This window comes from Sminthopsis crassicaudata, chromosome 3 (assembly GCF_048593235.1).
Source record: "Sminthopsis crassicaudata isolate SCR6 chromosome 3, ASM4859323v1, whole genome shotgun sequence".
NCBI lineage: Eukaryota > Metazoa > Chordata > Mammalia > Dasyuromorphia > Dasyuridae > Sminthopsis > Sminthopsis crassicaudata.
This window is the reverse complement of record NC_133619.1, coordinates 148,148,471-148,164,317: the sequence shown is the minus strand read 5'-3', so window position 1 is coordinate 148,164,317 and position 15,847 is coordinate 148,148,471. Positions and strand designations below refer to the sequence as shown.

General features: G+C 32.7%; 1 protein-coding gene across 1 annotated transcript in view; it reads left to right on the top strand.

Annotated features, from left to right (window-relative positions):
• Positions 1-15,847, top strand: part of ABCC4 (ATP binding cassette subfamily C member 4 (PEL blood group)) — a 270,694-nt gene that overhangs the window by 51,214 nt on the left and 203,633 nt on the right. The window contains 3 exon segments of the mRNA XM_074299360.1: positions 3,937-4,047; positions 5,435-5,555; positions 13,044-13,268. Of these exon segments, the coding sequence (XP_074155461.1) occupies positions 3,937-4,047; positions 5,435-5,555; positions 13,044-13,268 (457 nt within the window).

Genomic DNA, 15,847 nt, shown 5'->3' with positions numbered 1-15,847 from the left:
AAAGGATCTAAGAATATAGTCTGGGAACAAGATATTCTGTCTTTCCTCATGAAGGATGAAATTTGATGTTTTGGAAGAAAAGTTTGAATTTAGAACAGGCACTAATGAATGGCCAGAGATTTGGAATAGGGCCAAATCACAGAATCATAAGGATTCTAATCCGAGTTTTACACATGACAGATTAGTGGCAGGTCTAAGCCCTGTGACTTGCAATATCAGTTTATATCGTCAGAAGGAGAAAAGGTAGGACATTTGGATTATTTATTTTGCAGTATTAGGCCTATTTCTTATTTTGAGAAAGTTACAAGAAAAGGACATATGAAGAAGCAAGGGATGGGACTGTGAATGTTAGGGACAATATAGTAGAATATAAAAGTTGGGTTTGGGAGCAAGAGGAGGAAAGGGAGATGAGATTATTTTATAAATCTAGGTGAAAGATAAACTTTCATGTTCATTTCAGGCTTTTCTTTATAGTGTACATAACAGTCTGTGAGCAAGTAGTTAACAGTTAAATCAGAATAGACTTTTTCCATTCGTGGCTTCTTTTCATGTGACCCTGCATATACAGGTATATAAAATAGGTGTATAGATCATAATTTTGCAACTTCCACATTCAGTTACAAGACCCCATGTGGGGTTGTGACCTACAGTTGATAAGAAATGGGGATTTCTATCTTTTATATATATATATATATATATATATATATATATATATATATATATATATATATATATAACAGGACAAATGACTTGAAATTGGGACTATCAGAAAACCTAATACATACTACATACATACATATACACACACACATATGTGGCTTCTACCTGTGCAGGCAGTGAGGAAGGAGATGAAAGAGGTATTGTGAGAGATGGAAAAAACAGGCTTGAATATGAAGAAAAATAACATATAAGAACAGGGTAAATGGTGGTTCAGTAGATAGAGTCCCAGGCCTAGATTCTGGAATTGCTGAGTGCAACTGTGGCCTCAGACATTTACTAGCTGTGGGATCATGAACAAGTCACTTAACCCTATTTATCTCAGTTTTCTCATCGTAAAAATGAGCTGTAAAAGCAGTTCAATATCTTGGGTCACAAAGAGTCGGACATTACTCAAATGATTGAACAAAACATAAAGGAGAAAAGGTGAGTAGTTGTGTGTGTTAGACATAGAGCCAGTTTATTAAAATATTATTAACAAAAGCATAGGGACAGATTTGCAGAATGGAATTCTGGGCTTAGAATCAAGAATATCAAGCTTATTTACTAACATCTCCAAGTTTATGTGCCTTGAGTAACTTTATTTACTAAATCTTAGATCTTGTGAACAGGTGACCCAATTTGAGATTTTTTTTTTCTAGAGAGTGCACATGTAGGAGGGGAATAGCTTTGATATGAAGAATTATTTGAGTATTCCTTTTGAACAGATGGTATTTGAGTTTTTGGAATGTAAGTATGGGGGGGGGAGTTAAGGGGGTGAAGAACAGATGCTGAGTTGTGATAAGTGGGAGGGAACCCATGGTTTCAAGGATATTATTTACTTAATGTTGTCATCACCTCTAAATCACAAGTTATTACTCCATTTTTTGGAAAGGAACTTGAAATGCAATATCATTTTAGAAATGGCCGGATTTTGGACATGCATTGCTATATTTTAAAGATCCTGGGACTTCTAGAAGGATATGTAACTTAGAGAAAAAATACTTTTTGTGTATTTACATATGATTGGTATATATCATCACAAAATTTAAACTATTGTAAAAATTTTTAAAGCATTTAAAATTGTGGGAGGTTTGTCAGTACTGTTTTCCTGATGTGTCTTCCCTTCTAAATTGGAAATATTTGTGGGCTGTTAATTAGTTTATATTAATTGCCTAGTGGCAGTTAATGGTTACCTAGCAGATTGAATACTGAACCTAGAGTCAGGAAGAACTGAGTTTAATTTTGGCGTTATATACAATATTAAGCTGTGTCATTTTGGGTGGGATCACTTAACCTCTGATTGCCTCATTTTTCTCAAGTGTAAATTGAGGATAAATGTTAAATCAGAATTCCTTTTTTTTTTTTTTTTTTTTTTTTGCTACTGCTTTTTTTTTTTTTAAATCAGTTTGTACCGCCTAGAATAATTTAAAACAATCTCTTTTATAATTTCTTACAGAATAACAACATTTCATTATCAATACCACAATTTGTTATTTCCTAATTGAAACGAGGTATACTCCTAGATTTTAGTCCTTTTCTTACCCCCTTCAAAAATAGGAAATATGTTTTCCTTGTTGTTATTGCTATTAAAATATTGTACTCCTTCTTAACCCCACTCCTTCTCTATCCCTGCTTATTTCCTAATAGGGTTTGACATATTCCTACAACCTCTATCTGTGTTTACCTTCAACCTGTATAAGTATTTACTGCTCCTTTTTCTGTTTCAGATGAGGATCTCACTCTCTTAATTTCATCTTCCATGTTTGCCTATTATTCATCTAAGAAATGAGTCAGTAGTAGGTTCTACCTTCTATCTTTTTCCCTCCCTCTGTACAAGGGTATTTTGTTTTATCCCCTCTTCTCTTTCTCCATTTAAAAACCCTTAGAACAGAATCAGTTTGCTCCTAATTTCTGTATTTCTTATTTAATTGTTCAGTACTCTTTGAAGGCATTGGGATTCTTTTTTAAAAATTTAATTTTCAGTTCCTAATTCTCTCCCTCCCTCCAGCCCTTCCTACCTGTTGAGAAGACAAGAAATAAAATAGGCATTTTGTGAAGTCATGCAAAATATATTTCCCTATTATGTTCTGAAGAAAAAAAAAAAGCAAGACAAAAGGAAAAAATACACTTCAATCTGCAATCTGATTTCATCAGTCCCTTCATAGTTCATTATCTTTACAGTATTGCTCTTACTAGATTCTTTTTCCTGGTTCTTTTTACTTCATTTTGTATTAATTCATATAAATCTCAGGTTTTTTCTGAAATCATCCTTTTTATCATTCTTAGAGTATAATATTATTCCATCACATTCATATACTGTCTTCAATCTATCTCAAATCTGTGAATATCTCCACAGTTTCTAATTCTTTGATTCCATTAGAAAAATTGGGTGTGTGTATGTGTGTGTGTGTATATATATATATTTTCCCCCCTTTTTCTTTTATCTCCTTGGTACATAGACATGTTAGTATTGCTGAGTCCACAAGGTACATAGTTTTATAGCCCTTTGGGCATAATTCTAAGTTGTTCCCAAAATGGTTGAACTTGTTCTCCCAATATTGCATTAGTAGTGTCCCTATTTTCCACACCTCCTCCAGGATTTATCATTTTTCTTTTACATTATGTTACCCAATCTGATGGTTTTGCAGTGGTACCTCAGAATTGTTTTAATTTTCATTTCTCTAATTAATAGTGATTTAGAGCATTTAAAATATGACTGTTAATAACTTTGATTTCTTCCTCTGAAAATTGCATTGTTTTCCAAATATTCTGTAAAATAGATGAGAAATTTTCTAAGCTCTCAGAACTTTATTATTTCCTTTGATGAAATATATGGGAAACTATAGTAGTCATAGCATCCTAAAATGCTAGTCCCAGAGGACCTCTTGTCCCATTCTCTGACCTTACATATGAAAAAATTATCCCAGGAAAGCTTTGGTGCCTTTTCTAGTGTCATTTATTTAGTTAGTGATACACCTGGGACTAGTGCCCTATATCCTCATATTATTGAATCTTTCAAAATGTGTAAAAATGAAGCAACTTTTTGAGAAGAGATATAAATTGCAATTACTGGTGTGTCAGTAAATGGCATTGGATATTAACTGATGAAAACTCCAAACCACATGCTTTCCTGTTTACAAAAAAAATTTTCCCATGGTGGTAGGTCTTTATTTTGACAAAGTCTATCATTTTAGATGTTAACTCTTTCTCCCATTTTTTTTCCCCTTAATTTAACAGGTGGCTAAATCCCTTATTTCAAATTGGTCATAAACGGAGATTAGAAGAAGATGATATGTATTCAGTACTTCCTGAGGATCGTTCAAAAGCACTTGGAGAAGAATTGCAGGGGTAAGAAAATGGGAGCAAAAAAGGAGGAACAGAAGAGTGACTGTATGCCTAATGGCTTTTGAAAACTTAAAAAATTGTGATTAGTTTGCCCCTTCTTGGATCTATTCCCTTGGGCTGGATTCATGATCTTCTTGCTTCATGGTCACATACCCTTAAGGCTTATGATCAGGCTTGAGGACAGTCCAATGCTGTGATCATTTTTTGTCTCTTAAAAAGTATAGGAAGAAAGCAGTTGGAGCTCCCTAGTAATCCCCCAAAGCAGTTGAAAACACCCTATTTATTACTACCTTGATTGAGTATTCTTTTTTTTTTTTTTAATATTTTTATTTTCCCCCAATTATAGGTAAAAACCAATTTTTTACTATTTGTTTTTAAAACTGAATTCCAAATTCTCTTCCTTTCTTATGACTTTCTCCACCTTATTAAGGTTTAAGCAAAACACTTCCATAAAAGTCATGTTGAGAAAGAAAACAGATCTCTCTCCTTCAAAAAAAACAAAAAACAACAAAAAACAAACCCTTAAGAAAAAAAATTATTCTTTAAAGTTTGCTTCAGTCTTTATTCAGATATAATCAGTTCTTTCTCTGGATAGGAATAACATTTTTCAACATAAATCCTTCAGAGTAATCTTGGATTATTATTGTATTGTTGAGAATAACAAAGTCATTCACAACAAATTATCTGAGAACATTGTTATTACTATTCACACAATCCATTTCACTTTGCTTGAGTTCATGGAAGACTTTCTAGGTTTTTCTGAGAGCATCCTGATAGAACAGTAATTTTCCAATCACATACCACATTGATTGGCCATTCTTATAAATTTGTATTACATTACAGTGCCTCCTATGGGTATGAGTTTCCTAGAAGTGGGAAGACAAAGTTTCAGAATGACATCTAGGCCTTGCCTCCAAGGAGATTCTAATTTAATAGAATATGCATGCACAGAAAATTGTATAATAATAAAAGTGAATGGGAAAATTCAAAGGAGAGGTTCATTACTTTGCTGTATCACAAATTCAAGCTTGTGCTTTCTGGTATAAGTTACTATTTTGGATTTCTACAATTTCTAGTTCCTGACTATAAGACTTAAAGCTTACTCAAAGTAGTAGTAAGCCAAATTATGGAGCAAAATAAAAAAAAAAAGACTTAAAGCCAATTGTTTTTCTTTATATTGGCATCTTCATATTTTCTAGCCTGGGAGATTTCCTTCTCATCAAAAGTCAATTGTCAGTATTGATAAAATGCTTTGAGGGTGTGTTGCATTTTGAAATAAACAAGCAAAACAACTTTTATTTTTTATTTTTATTTAACTTTTTTCTTTATCCCAATCAATAACTCCTCACTATTTTTTTTTTGTTTGTTTTTTGTTTTTTTTGCTTCCTAGGTACTGGGATAAAGAAGTTCTAAGAGCAGAAAAAGAATCCAGAAAGCCTTCTTTAACCAAAGCAATCATAAAGTGTTACTGGAAATCCTATTTAATTTTGGGTATTTTTACCCTGGTTGAGGTAATGTTTCTTATTTGTGAACATTTTTTTTTTTTTTTTTGCTATTCATCTATTACAAAAGAAACAATAAGCTAAAGATAGTACTTAGCATTTATATAGTTTACTATGTTCCAAGCACTGTGCTAAGTGTTTTACAATTATTATCTCATTTGAGTCTTACAACAATCCTGAAAGGTAGGTAGTGAGCAGACTTGACTGGGGGTGGAGATTAGTTATGTAAAACAGTCAGTTGTGTTTTAAGAAGAACTAGGACATGTTCTGATAAAAATTTACCAGCCCTTTGTTGTACCCTAAGTAAAGTTGTCATGTTCCTCTTCTTCCCCTTTCCCCCTCCCACAATATAACAACATATACAACTTGACTTAACACATAACTTCTACAGAGATACCATTTTTTTTATTAAAGAGAAACTTTATTTTTTCCAATATTTCCATTCCAAACAGCATAGAAAATGCATTACCTACATGACCTTTCAGTTCTTTATTACCCACACCAAGAATTTAGAATTTCCAGTACTTCTCTATTTATAGCACCATGGAGCATTGATTTTACACCAAAGTCAAAAGTTGGAGTTCTTTGTTTAATGTGAAGAACTACATTTGTAAGTACTCAAGATGCTTTTCTATCCATCAATTCCTTATTTCTTCTTCCTTTTTCTTTTTTTCAATATTATTTTATTTTTACATATATATATATATATATATATATATATATATATATATATATATATGTAAAGTTTTAGACATTCATTTTTGTAAGTCTTTGGTTCCAAAATTTTCTCTCTCCCTACTGCTTCCTTCCCTAAGACAGCAAGAAATCCACTATAAACTAAACGTGTACAATGCTTTTAACCAAATATCCATGTTTGTCGTGCTATGCAAGAAAGATGAGACCAAAAGGGAAAAACACGAGAAAGCAAGCAAATAAATACAAAAAAAGGTTAAAAATACTAGGCTTCAATCCACATTCAGTCTCCATAGTTCTTTGTCTGCATGTGGATGGCATTTTCCATCCCAAGTCTTTGGCATTGCCTTGAAAAGCACCACATCCATCACAGTTGATCATCACACAATCTTGTTTTGTGTACAGTGTTATCTTGGTCCTCCTGCTCACTTCACTCAGCATCAGTTCATGTAAGTCTTTCCAGGCTTTTCTGAAATCATCCTGCTGGTCATTTCTTAAGGAACAGTAATTCCCATTATATTCATATACCATAACTTATTTGGCCATTCCCAAGCTGATGAACATCAACTCAGTTTCCAGTTCCTTGCTACTACAGGAAGGGCTGCCATAAACATTTTTGGAGGTATGGATCCTTTTCCCTTTTTTTATGATCTATCTCTTTGGGATACAGACTGAGTTGAGACACTATTGGATCAAAGGATTTGTAGCGTTTTATGACCCTTTGGGCATAATTCCAAATTGCTCTCCAGAATGGTTGGATCATTTCACAACTCCACCAATAATGTATTAGTAGTGCCCCAGCTTTCCCTCCAACATTTATCATTATCTTTTCCTGTCAAGAGATGGAATTTTCTAAACTCAAAATAGCTGCTTTTAATTTGAATTATGTTTAAAAATTACTTCCAGATTTCCCTGCTTCATGTTATATCTTAGATAGTTTCATATTTTTATTTACTTATAGCTACCAAGAATAAAATGTAGCTAATGGTAAACTTCACAGTGAGTTAGGAATAGCCTTGGATAAATGATATAAAACGTGAATAGAAAAAGGATATTTACTTTTAAAACCACAAATTGACATTATCTCCGTTCTATTATGTTTTTATTTTGTCAAACATTTCCCAGTTGCAGTTTGTTTCAGACTGCCCTTGGGTTTGATATTTTTGTTGTAGGAGATTTGGTGAAATAAAGACTGGGTTCAAATCTTTGCAGCTATTGGACTTCATTTGTAATTTCTGACCAAGTCCCTCAACCTCTCTGAAGGTTAGTCTGTCAAATATGTGCAAAAGGAAAGAATTGGATGATCTTTGAGTTCCTTTCCATCTCTCAATGTTTGCCCCAGGATTTGGAGTAGGTTTTTTGGATCAGTATTTAGTGTTAGATTGTGTCAGAAATGTCATACGTATTACCTATGAGCCATGTGTGGCCCATAACACTCCTGAATGTGACCCTAATCAGATTTTAACGTGCGGATGTATTAACAGAAAAAAGAAATCTGTAAATAAGTGTGTTTTCTAAGTCAATATTAGAGGCCCACAGGATCGTTATTTAAGGTTTAGTGCTCCCCTTCCCCCCACCCCCTGCTTTCTGTTTGAGTTTGACACCATAGATAAATATTTGTTAGCTTGTTGATTCTGTGTTGCTGAGTTGTCAAAATGTTTTCCCTGCAGATAGGAACACAAAGTGCTTTAAGGTACAAATGGGAGAATATATGTAAACAGCACTCTGGCCTGAGCTAACAAGAAGAGAATTAAGATAATCATTTAGTGTGTGTGTTTTTTGTGTGGTTTTTTTTTTTTTTTTAATTTTGATGGGTATCTAAGTGGGTTTTAGTTTGACATTTGACAGGATTGAAATTGACATATGAACTTCAATTGATGATGTTCTTTTGACTTTATGTCTTTAGGCAACATATACCTGATGAGGATTACAATACTGATGCAAATGTTGTTTTAGGTCATTTGAATTTCTAGCAGAAAGGAAACTTTAGGTCTGATATTCATGCCTTGTAATTTCTCCACTTTGACTATTGGCTTTTTGCTGGTGTGGAGAAACTGGGTGAAAATATTAATCTTCTCAAGATGAATGTAGGAAGAAGGCCTTTGCTTTGCTTCGAGAGAAGTAATTCATCTTTGGTGTTGAGACTTTAAAGTTCAATTGTTAGGGATTAGATTCCCAAACGATGTGAAGTGCATAGGGCTATGACTGTGATTATTGATTCATTTAAGTCTCCCTGGGATTTTTGTAACTGCTGTACATAATGTTTTAGAGAATTAATTCAGCTGAGGATTGGATTTCTTCGGAAGAACAAGTTTTCCCTGGGGAGGGTAATTCCCAGAACTTTATATTAGTTCATACAATGTATATATGTATGTACTGGTAAACATATGTACATACAAACATGTACTCAGTATGAAGTATATACATACATGGAAGTATATAGTATGGTATATAGACCCAAGTACATATATGTATACTTTATGCATATATTAAATATATTCATGCTTATAATATATTTATTTAGGTGAGTCATTTTTGTTAAGCATTATAAAATTGAAAGACTAAACTAGGACAGAACAGCATTTGGAACTATCAATGGCATTAAGGTACCAGGTACATTTTCTTGAAACCAATTTACTGCATGGATCTTTAAGACTGGGATTTCAAAAAAGAAATAGCAGGTTCCAATTCAATTGTGCCATTTGTTTGCTCTGGGAGCCCAAATTCTATGAAACATTTTGGCATATAAATTTATTTATTTTTCTTTTGCTATTTAATTTACTATTTATATCAGTTTAAATACCTAAGGAACAACCTTTATTATTCAATCTATCAGTCAGTCAGTAAACATTTGGCACTGGGGATTCAAAAAAAGACAAAAGATTGTCTGTCAAGTTATACTCTAATGTGTAGGGACATTATGGAAATATATACAATGCAAACTATAAACTGGATATAAAGAAAACAGTCATCAGAAGGAAAATACTAGAATTAAGAATTAAGTATCAAAGCATTCACTTTTTCTAGGAAGAGCTACAGATTTTTGGAAAAAATATATATATAAATATTGTAAATCTTTGAGAAATAGCATAATAATCATGAACTTTATTTTTCTTCCTTTAGGCAAAAGTCACTTAGATAAGGATTCAGAAAGGACTTATACCAAAATAAGAAGATAGATGGCTATTATAAAATTTTGCCTCAATCTGTTCAGAGCTCTCATAGGGAAAAAACAATGTTATGAAAACCTTAAACAAAATTAGAAAAAAAATTTTCCCTCTTTATTATGGGCTTAGTCATCAACAAATACAAACACTTCAGTGTACAAAGAAAAAAAAAAGAGAATTGGATGCGATTGGACAACTCTGCTTTGTTTATCATTCTTGGATTTTGTTTTTCCTTCTGGGACATTGAGTATTCTTTAAATATTCCCTACACAACCCAAAGCAGCCATGTGGCAAAGTCTTCCTTTGTTGATCTGTAAAGCTTTTATATTTTTAAATATTTAATTAAGAACTGTTTATCTAGGACTAGTGACTTGTAGTCAGTCATCCACTGACATTATTTAATGTTTCCCCCAAAATAATTGTTTTAAGCATTAACTGTGGGTAGCTTGGCATCTGTCCAGAGATCAAAGTAACACCAAGAATCCTAAAATTAGAAGATGTTTCAGAGAGCATCTAGTGACTAAGAATGCCTTCTATAACAAATCAAAGACTAGATCATTCAGCCTTTCCAAAGAGATCTCAAATAAGGTCCAGAAATGCGGTATCACCAGTTGTCACCCAAATTTCACTTTTGGATAGCTGTTTTCTTATTTTTTGAATAAGAACAGACAGAAACTTGATGACATTGCTTAAATGAAGTCCGTGGCAGACTGTGTGTGTGTGTGTGTGTGTGTGTGTGCACGCACGCGTACACCCACGCACGCACATACAGTCCTAAATGTGTATTCATATACTTGAATATACATGTATGTACTAAATATATGTCTTATTTGTTATGATATATATATATATATATAAAATTTAATATCACTTTTTTCCTAAATTAAAATTTCGATAAGCATTTTCTTCTCACTTTTAAGCATTCCCTCTAGTCAGTCAGTCAGTATACATTTATTAAGTTCCTCCGATGTGCCAGGAAATATGATGAACATAGGGGTTATCATAAAAATATAATAACCAAAAAAAAAAGCCACAGTCTATTGGTTATTCATTTTAGCTATAAACAAGAAATATGGAGAATAAATTGAGGTAATCATCAGAGAGAATGCATGAACATTCCAAAAGAGGCTACTTCTCTTCATTTTAAGACCTCGTTAGTGTATGTTATAGACTACCTGTAGAACTAGAGTTTCTCTTTTTATAGATAATTTGATTATTCCTTAATAGAAAAATCTTTTTATTAGTAGCCTTTGATTGACCCATTTAATTTCCTTATTTCTTCCTGTCAATGTTTTATTTAAAAAGAAACATAAAAAATAAAAATAAAACAATATTTAAGATCATTACTGAGAGGTTGCTTAAAATCTCATTTTAAAAGTATTTCAAAATCTTTTTTTTTAAACTAAAATTTTAAATATTTGTCTTTGATTTTCCCTCCTTTGAACTGGAAAGTCATTTGAGCCAAGGAGGTCCTGATTTTTTGAATATTGGGTTTGAAATATGAAGTTTGAATCTGAAATATCAGTTTCTTTTATGGGAAAGGAGAGGAAGATTAAGTTAGAAAGGAATGCTAGAGGTTACATGGACATGGATGATGGATGGGATGTATTTGTAGTAAAATACTGGAAAGCCCTGTGTATTCCTGTCAGTTTAAAGTCAATTTAAGTATAGATTATAGGAAATAATTTTATTTATGTGTTTATTTTGCCTTGTTCGGTGAGGTATATCTTTTCTCTTTATTTGGGGTTTTTGGTTGCAATAAATATTTCATTTTGTTAGTTTCATGTTTATAGTTTGTTCTGATTATTGTTAATTTTGACCTATTAGTTGCAGCCTAAAGGCTTGACTTGTACTTGAAGGGTCTTACTTGAACCCCAAAGGGAACATTTTTACCTTTTTCTTAGCTGCCTAATGATTATAGTTATGCATAGACATCAGTAGCACATAGGTAGTACACAGAATTACAGATTTGGAAGAGACCTCTTGGCTCCTATAACCCATGCCTGAACAGGCATCCCTTTTACAAAAATCTCAGATTATCTAGCTTCTACTTGTTGACCTTTCCTGATAGGGATCTTAATTACCTCCTGAGGCAGCCTATTCTACTTAATTAGGAAACCTTTCCTTGTATTGACCTGAACATTGCCTTTTAGAAACTTTTACCTATTTCTCCTAGTTCTGTCCCTCTGGCACCAGGAGAACAAGTACTAATCATTCTTCTAATCATAGTCCTTCAGATATTTAGGGCAAGTGTCTTTTTAAAAAATATGTCAGCTCTGTCTAGTTCCTCCTACCAGTCCAAGTATGGCTTGATTTCTAATTCCTTCACCATCCATATTGCTATCCTTGGAATGTACTCCCGCTTGCCTAGTGACCTTTTCAAAATGTACTATCTAGAATTGAATGAAATATTTCAGTGTAATCTGACCATGGCAAAACACAAGAATAATATAACCTCAGTAGTCCAGTGTGAATTTGTTAATCAGAGTTCACACTGAAATATAATATTCAGTTAGCTTTTTTTTGGCTGCTATGTAACTGTTGATTTATGGAATAGGCAGTTGGCCTAATGACCATCCTGCTGTCTCCACATCCTGTTCCCCAATTCTTTTTTTCAGATGAATTATTATCTGATCATATCTACCAAAACAAGAACCTTCTATGCTTGACATTTATTTAAAAACAATTTTTGGACTTGTGCTTTCCTTGTCTTGTGATAATGCATTGTCTGAATGGGGGGGGGGGGATAATCTGGGTCAGCCATTCAGAAGCTTGTGCTCTACTTCTGAGGTCAGCATAAATTTAATTTTACTGACAAATGAAGCACCAAATTGAAGATGGGAGTACAGAGGAGTGAGGAAGGGAGAGTGGGTCTGTGCTCATTTGGGACAAGTCCCTTCCCTCCCACCCCACTATCCTCTGCTCTCTTACATCTCCAAAATCTGTGACTTAGAGATCTGCTAATTTTTCAGGCACTGAAGGCAATATTTATCATTTACAATGTCCTTGAAACTATAAAGAACCTACTAGTTCCTAGCTTTTTATAGCTTCTGTTCCAAACCTCCGATGAAAATATCTTGGATTTCCTAGTGAAACCAGAATTTTTTTTCAGGGTAAGAATAAATTCAGAACTTGATCAAAACTTTGGTAAAAACTCCTAATAAAATTTTTTTCATCTCCCTTCCCATTAACCACTTGCCTTCCCATGTATCCAGTGAAACTTCTCACAACTTTGAAAAACCTCTGATTTTAGCAGTATGGGTATATCTCCCTATGTCCAGAGTGTAATTCCACATGCACATTATTTCAGTTGTAGATGAGCGAAAATGTTATTATTTAGAAACTGATCTTTTTGGTCATCTCTCTGTACTTGGCTAACTTGGTCTTCAGATCCTGCACACATACTCATAGTGCAATTCGTACTCAACAAGATCATTTCATGAAATGACTCCCAAAGTCTCTTCTGGTTCTAGATCTATGATCTTGTCTAGTTTATGTTTTTTGTGAAATCAGAACCTCATTGCCATGAGAAATCATGAATCAAAGTAAGACTTTGCTCTAAGAAAAAAAAATTGACATGTTAAATTCTGTGATTTATATTTCTCTTCTTTTTTTTCTTTTTTCTTTTTTTTTTTAGGAAAGCACCAAGGTAGTGCAACCAATATTTCTGGGGAAAATTATCGAATATTTTGAACATTCTGATTCCCTTGACAGTGTATCTTTGAATTGGGCCTATGGCTATGCTGCTGCTTTGTCCTTCTGTACTCTAGTTTTGGCCATATTGCATCATCTATATTTTTATCATGTACAGTGTACAGGAATGAAACTTCGAGTAGCCATGTGCCATATGATTTATCGGAAGGTAAGTGAATTTATACATTCCTTACTTTGTGCAATACTAGTAAGTTGTTTATAAAATACATTGTGTTTAAGTTGACTTCATTTTAAAAGAATCATTGTAAAAATATTTCTTTAAAACCAAATAATCATTTTATAAAGTCAGTGTTTGTAAAATCTTCTAATCTTTCTTTTTTTTTGTTGTTGTTGTTGTTGTTGTTGTTGTGTTATATTACATTTGTTTCAAGGAAGCTGTCCCAGTATATAGTATATTTCCCATTTGAGGTCAGATAAAGCCAAGTTGGAATCTTAATGCTTTTGATCATAGACATGTTAGAAGCTTTTACCAACATTGAGTTGAAAGTAAATTGTAAGTTATATTTCTGATAATTTCATGCCAATATATAAGGCAGTGATATATTTTCTGTGTTTAAAAGTGAACCTGGACAAAAGAAAATTTAAAACTCACTTGCCTTACAGTGACACAAGAAGTTTATCTATAAAAATGAAATCTTTTCCATTGCTTGATTATGCAGTGTAGTAATAAAAATCATAATCATCGAAGATAAAGTTGTAAAAAGAGCTGAAAATATCAACTTTCCACATATTAGTTTCCAAATAAAGTTCTTTATTACAGGGGGTAATTTCTTAGTCCTATTTTTTGAAAATGTTGGCAGTTACAGCATGCATCCAGTTTCAGTGGGGATTGTTCATAGTATTATAATACTTATTTTATTCATAGTATAATCTTGTTTATAATCTTGGTCACTGATTCAAACTTGTCTCAGATTGTTTGGATAGCTTACTATTTGATTTTGGAATCATTTTCACTTGTCTTTCTTTTAAAAAGTTTATAATCTTAACTAACACCAACTAAAATGAACATTTGCATATATACAATAGAACTGAAAAAAGGGATTATATGGGAACTGATGCTGTGTTAGATTTTCTTTTTTTTAAAAATATGTGTATCTGGTTTGTCTGTAGTTTTGACCTTTCTTTTGTTCTCTTTTGTACATTAAAAATGATTGAATGATCTTTTATTTCCTTTTTTGAGTGGAGTAGTTGGAGACATAACCCCATTCCATTTCCCCCTCTTCCTTTTTTTCCTTTTATTATAGTTATTTAATTTTTAATTTTTCTCCACTTACATGTAAAAACAATTTTTTAAAATTAATTTTTAAAACTTTTAAATTCTCTTTCTCCATTCTCAACCCCTCATTGAGAAGCCAAGCAATTCAATACAGGTTATACATGTGTAGTCATTCACAATATTTCCATAGCAGTCATGTTGTGAAAGAAGACATAGACCAAAAAAACAAACAAACAAACAAAAAATGCAAGAAAAAGAAAGTAAAAATAAAACAAAATAAAAAGTTTTTTAAAAATCTGTATTCAGATACCATCAGTTTTTTTCTCTGAGAATGGACATTTTTCATCAAATGTTCTTTAGAGTTTTTTGGATCATTGTATTGCTAAGAATGGCTAAATCATTCACAGCTGATCATTTAGCAAAATTACTATTATTTTGTAGACAGTACATCTCACTTAGCATCAACTCATTTAAGTATTTCCAGGTTCTTCTGAGAGCATTCTACTCATCATTTCTTATAGCATAGTAGCATTTTACCATAATCATATACAATAATTTGTTCGTCATTCTCCCATTGAAGGGCATGCCCTCAATTTCCAATTATTTGCCCCCAGAAATGAGTTGCTATACATATTTTGTACATATAGATTCTTTTGCCTCTTTTTAATCTATCTTAGGATATAGATCCACTAGTGATATTACTAGATCAAAGCTAGATTTATAGCCTTTTGGGCAGTTCCAAATTGCAATACACAATGGTTGCATAGTTCACAACTTTCTTTTTTCTCACACTCTTTCCAACATTTGTCATTTTCCTTTTCTGTTCTATTAGTCAACCTAACAGGTTCATACCTCAGTACCTCAGAACAGTACCTCAGAAATGTTTTAATTTGCATTTCTTCAATCAACAGTGATTTAAAGCAGTTTTTCATGTTGTCTATAGCCACCTTTGATGACTTCATCTGAAAATTGTTCATATCTTTTTATCATTTGTCACTTGAGTCATGGCTGTTATCTTCAAAAATTTGACCTAATTCTCTGTATGTTTAAGAAGTGAGAGCTTTATCAGAGAAACTTGTTTTAAATTTTTTTCAGTTTTGACTGCTAATTTTATTTCCCTTCATCCTCCTTGTATCCCTCATCCCATTTATTCTTTTTCCCATTCTTTCCCCCATTTATTTTATTCTAGTCTTTTTCTTCTTTCACCATATTCCTTCTCAAAAGAGCTCTATCCCTTCCTCCAATTGGCCCTTACCATGCCCCTTCTTTTATCCCCTTCTCCTCCTGCTTTTCTGTAGTGTAAGATAGATTTCTATACCTAATTGAGTGTGTATGTTATTCCCTCTTTGAGCTAGTTCTCATGAAAATAAGGTTCACTCCCTTTTTTCACCTTGCCCTTTCTCACCTTGCCCTTACAGTTGGAATGTAAATAGTTTAACCTTAAGTCCCTTTTGACTTCCTTTCCTATTTAATTTTTTATGTTTCTCTTGAGTCTTGTATTTGAAAGTTAA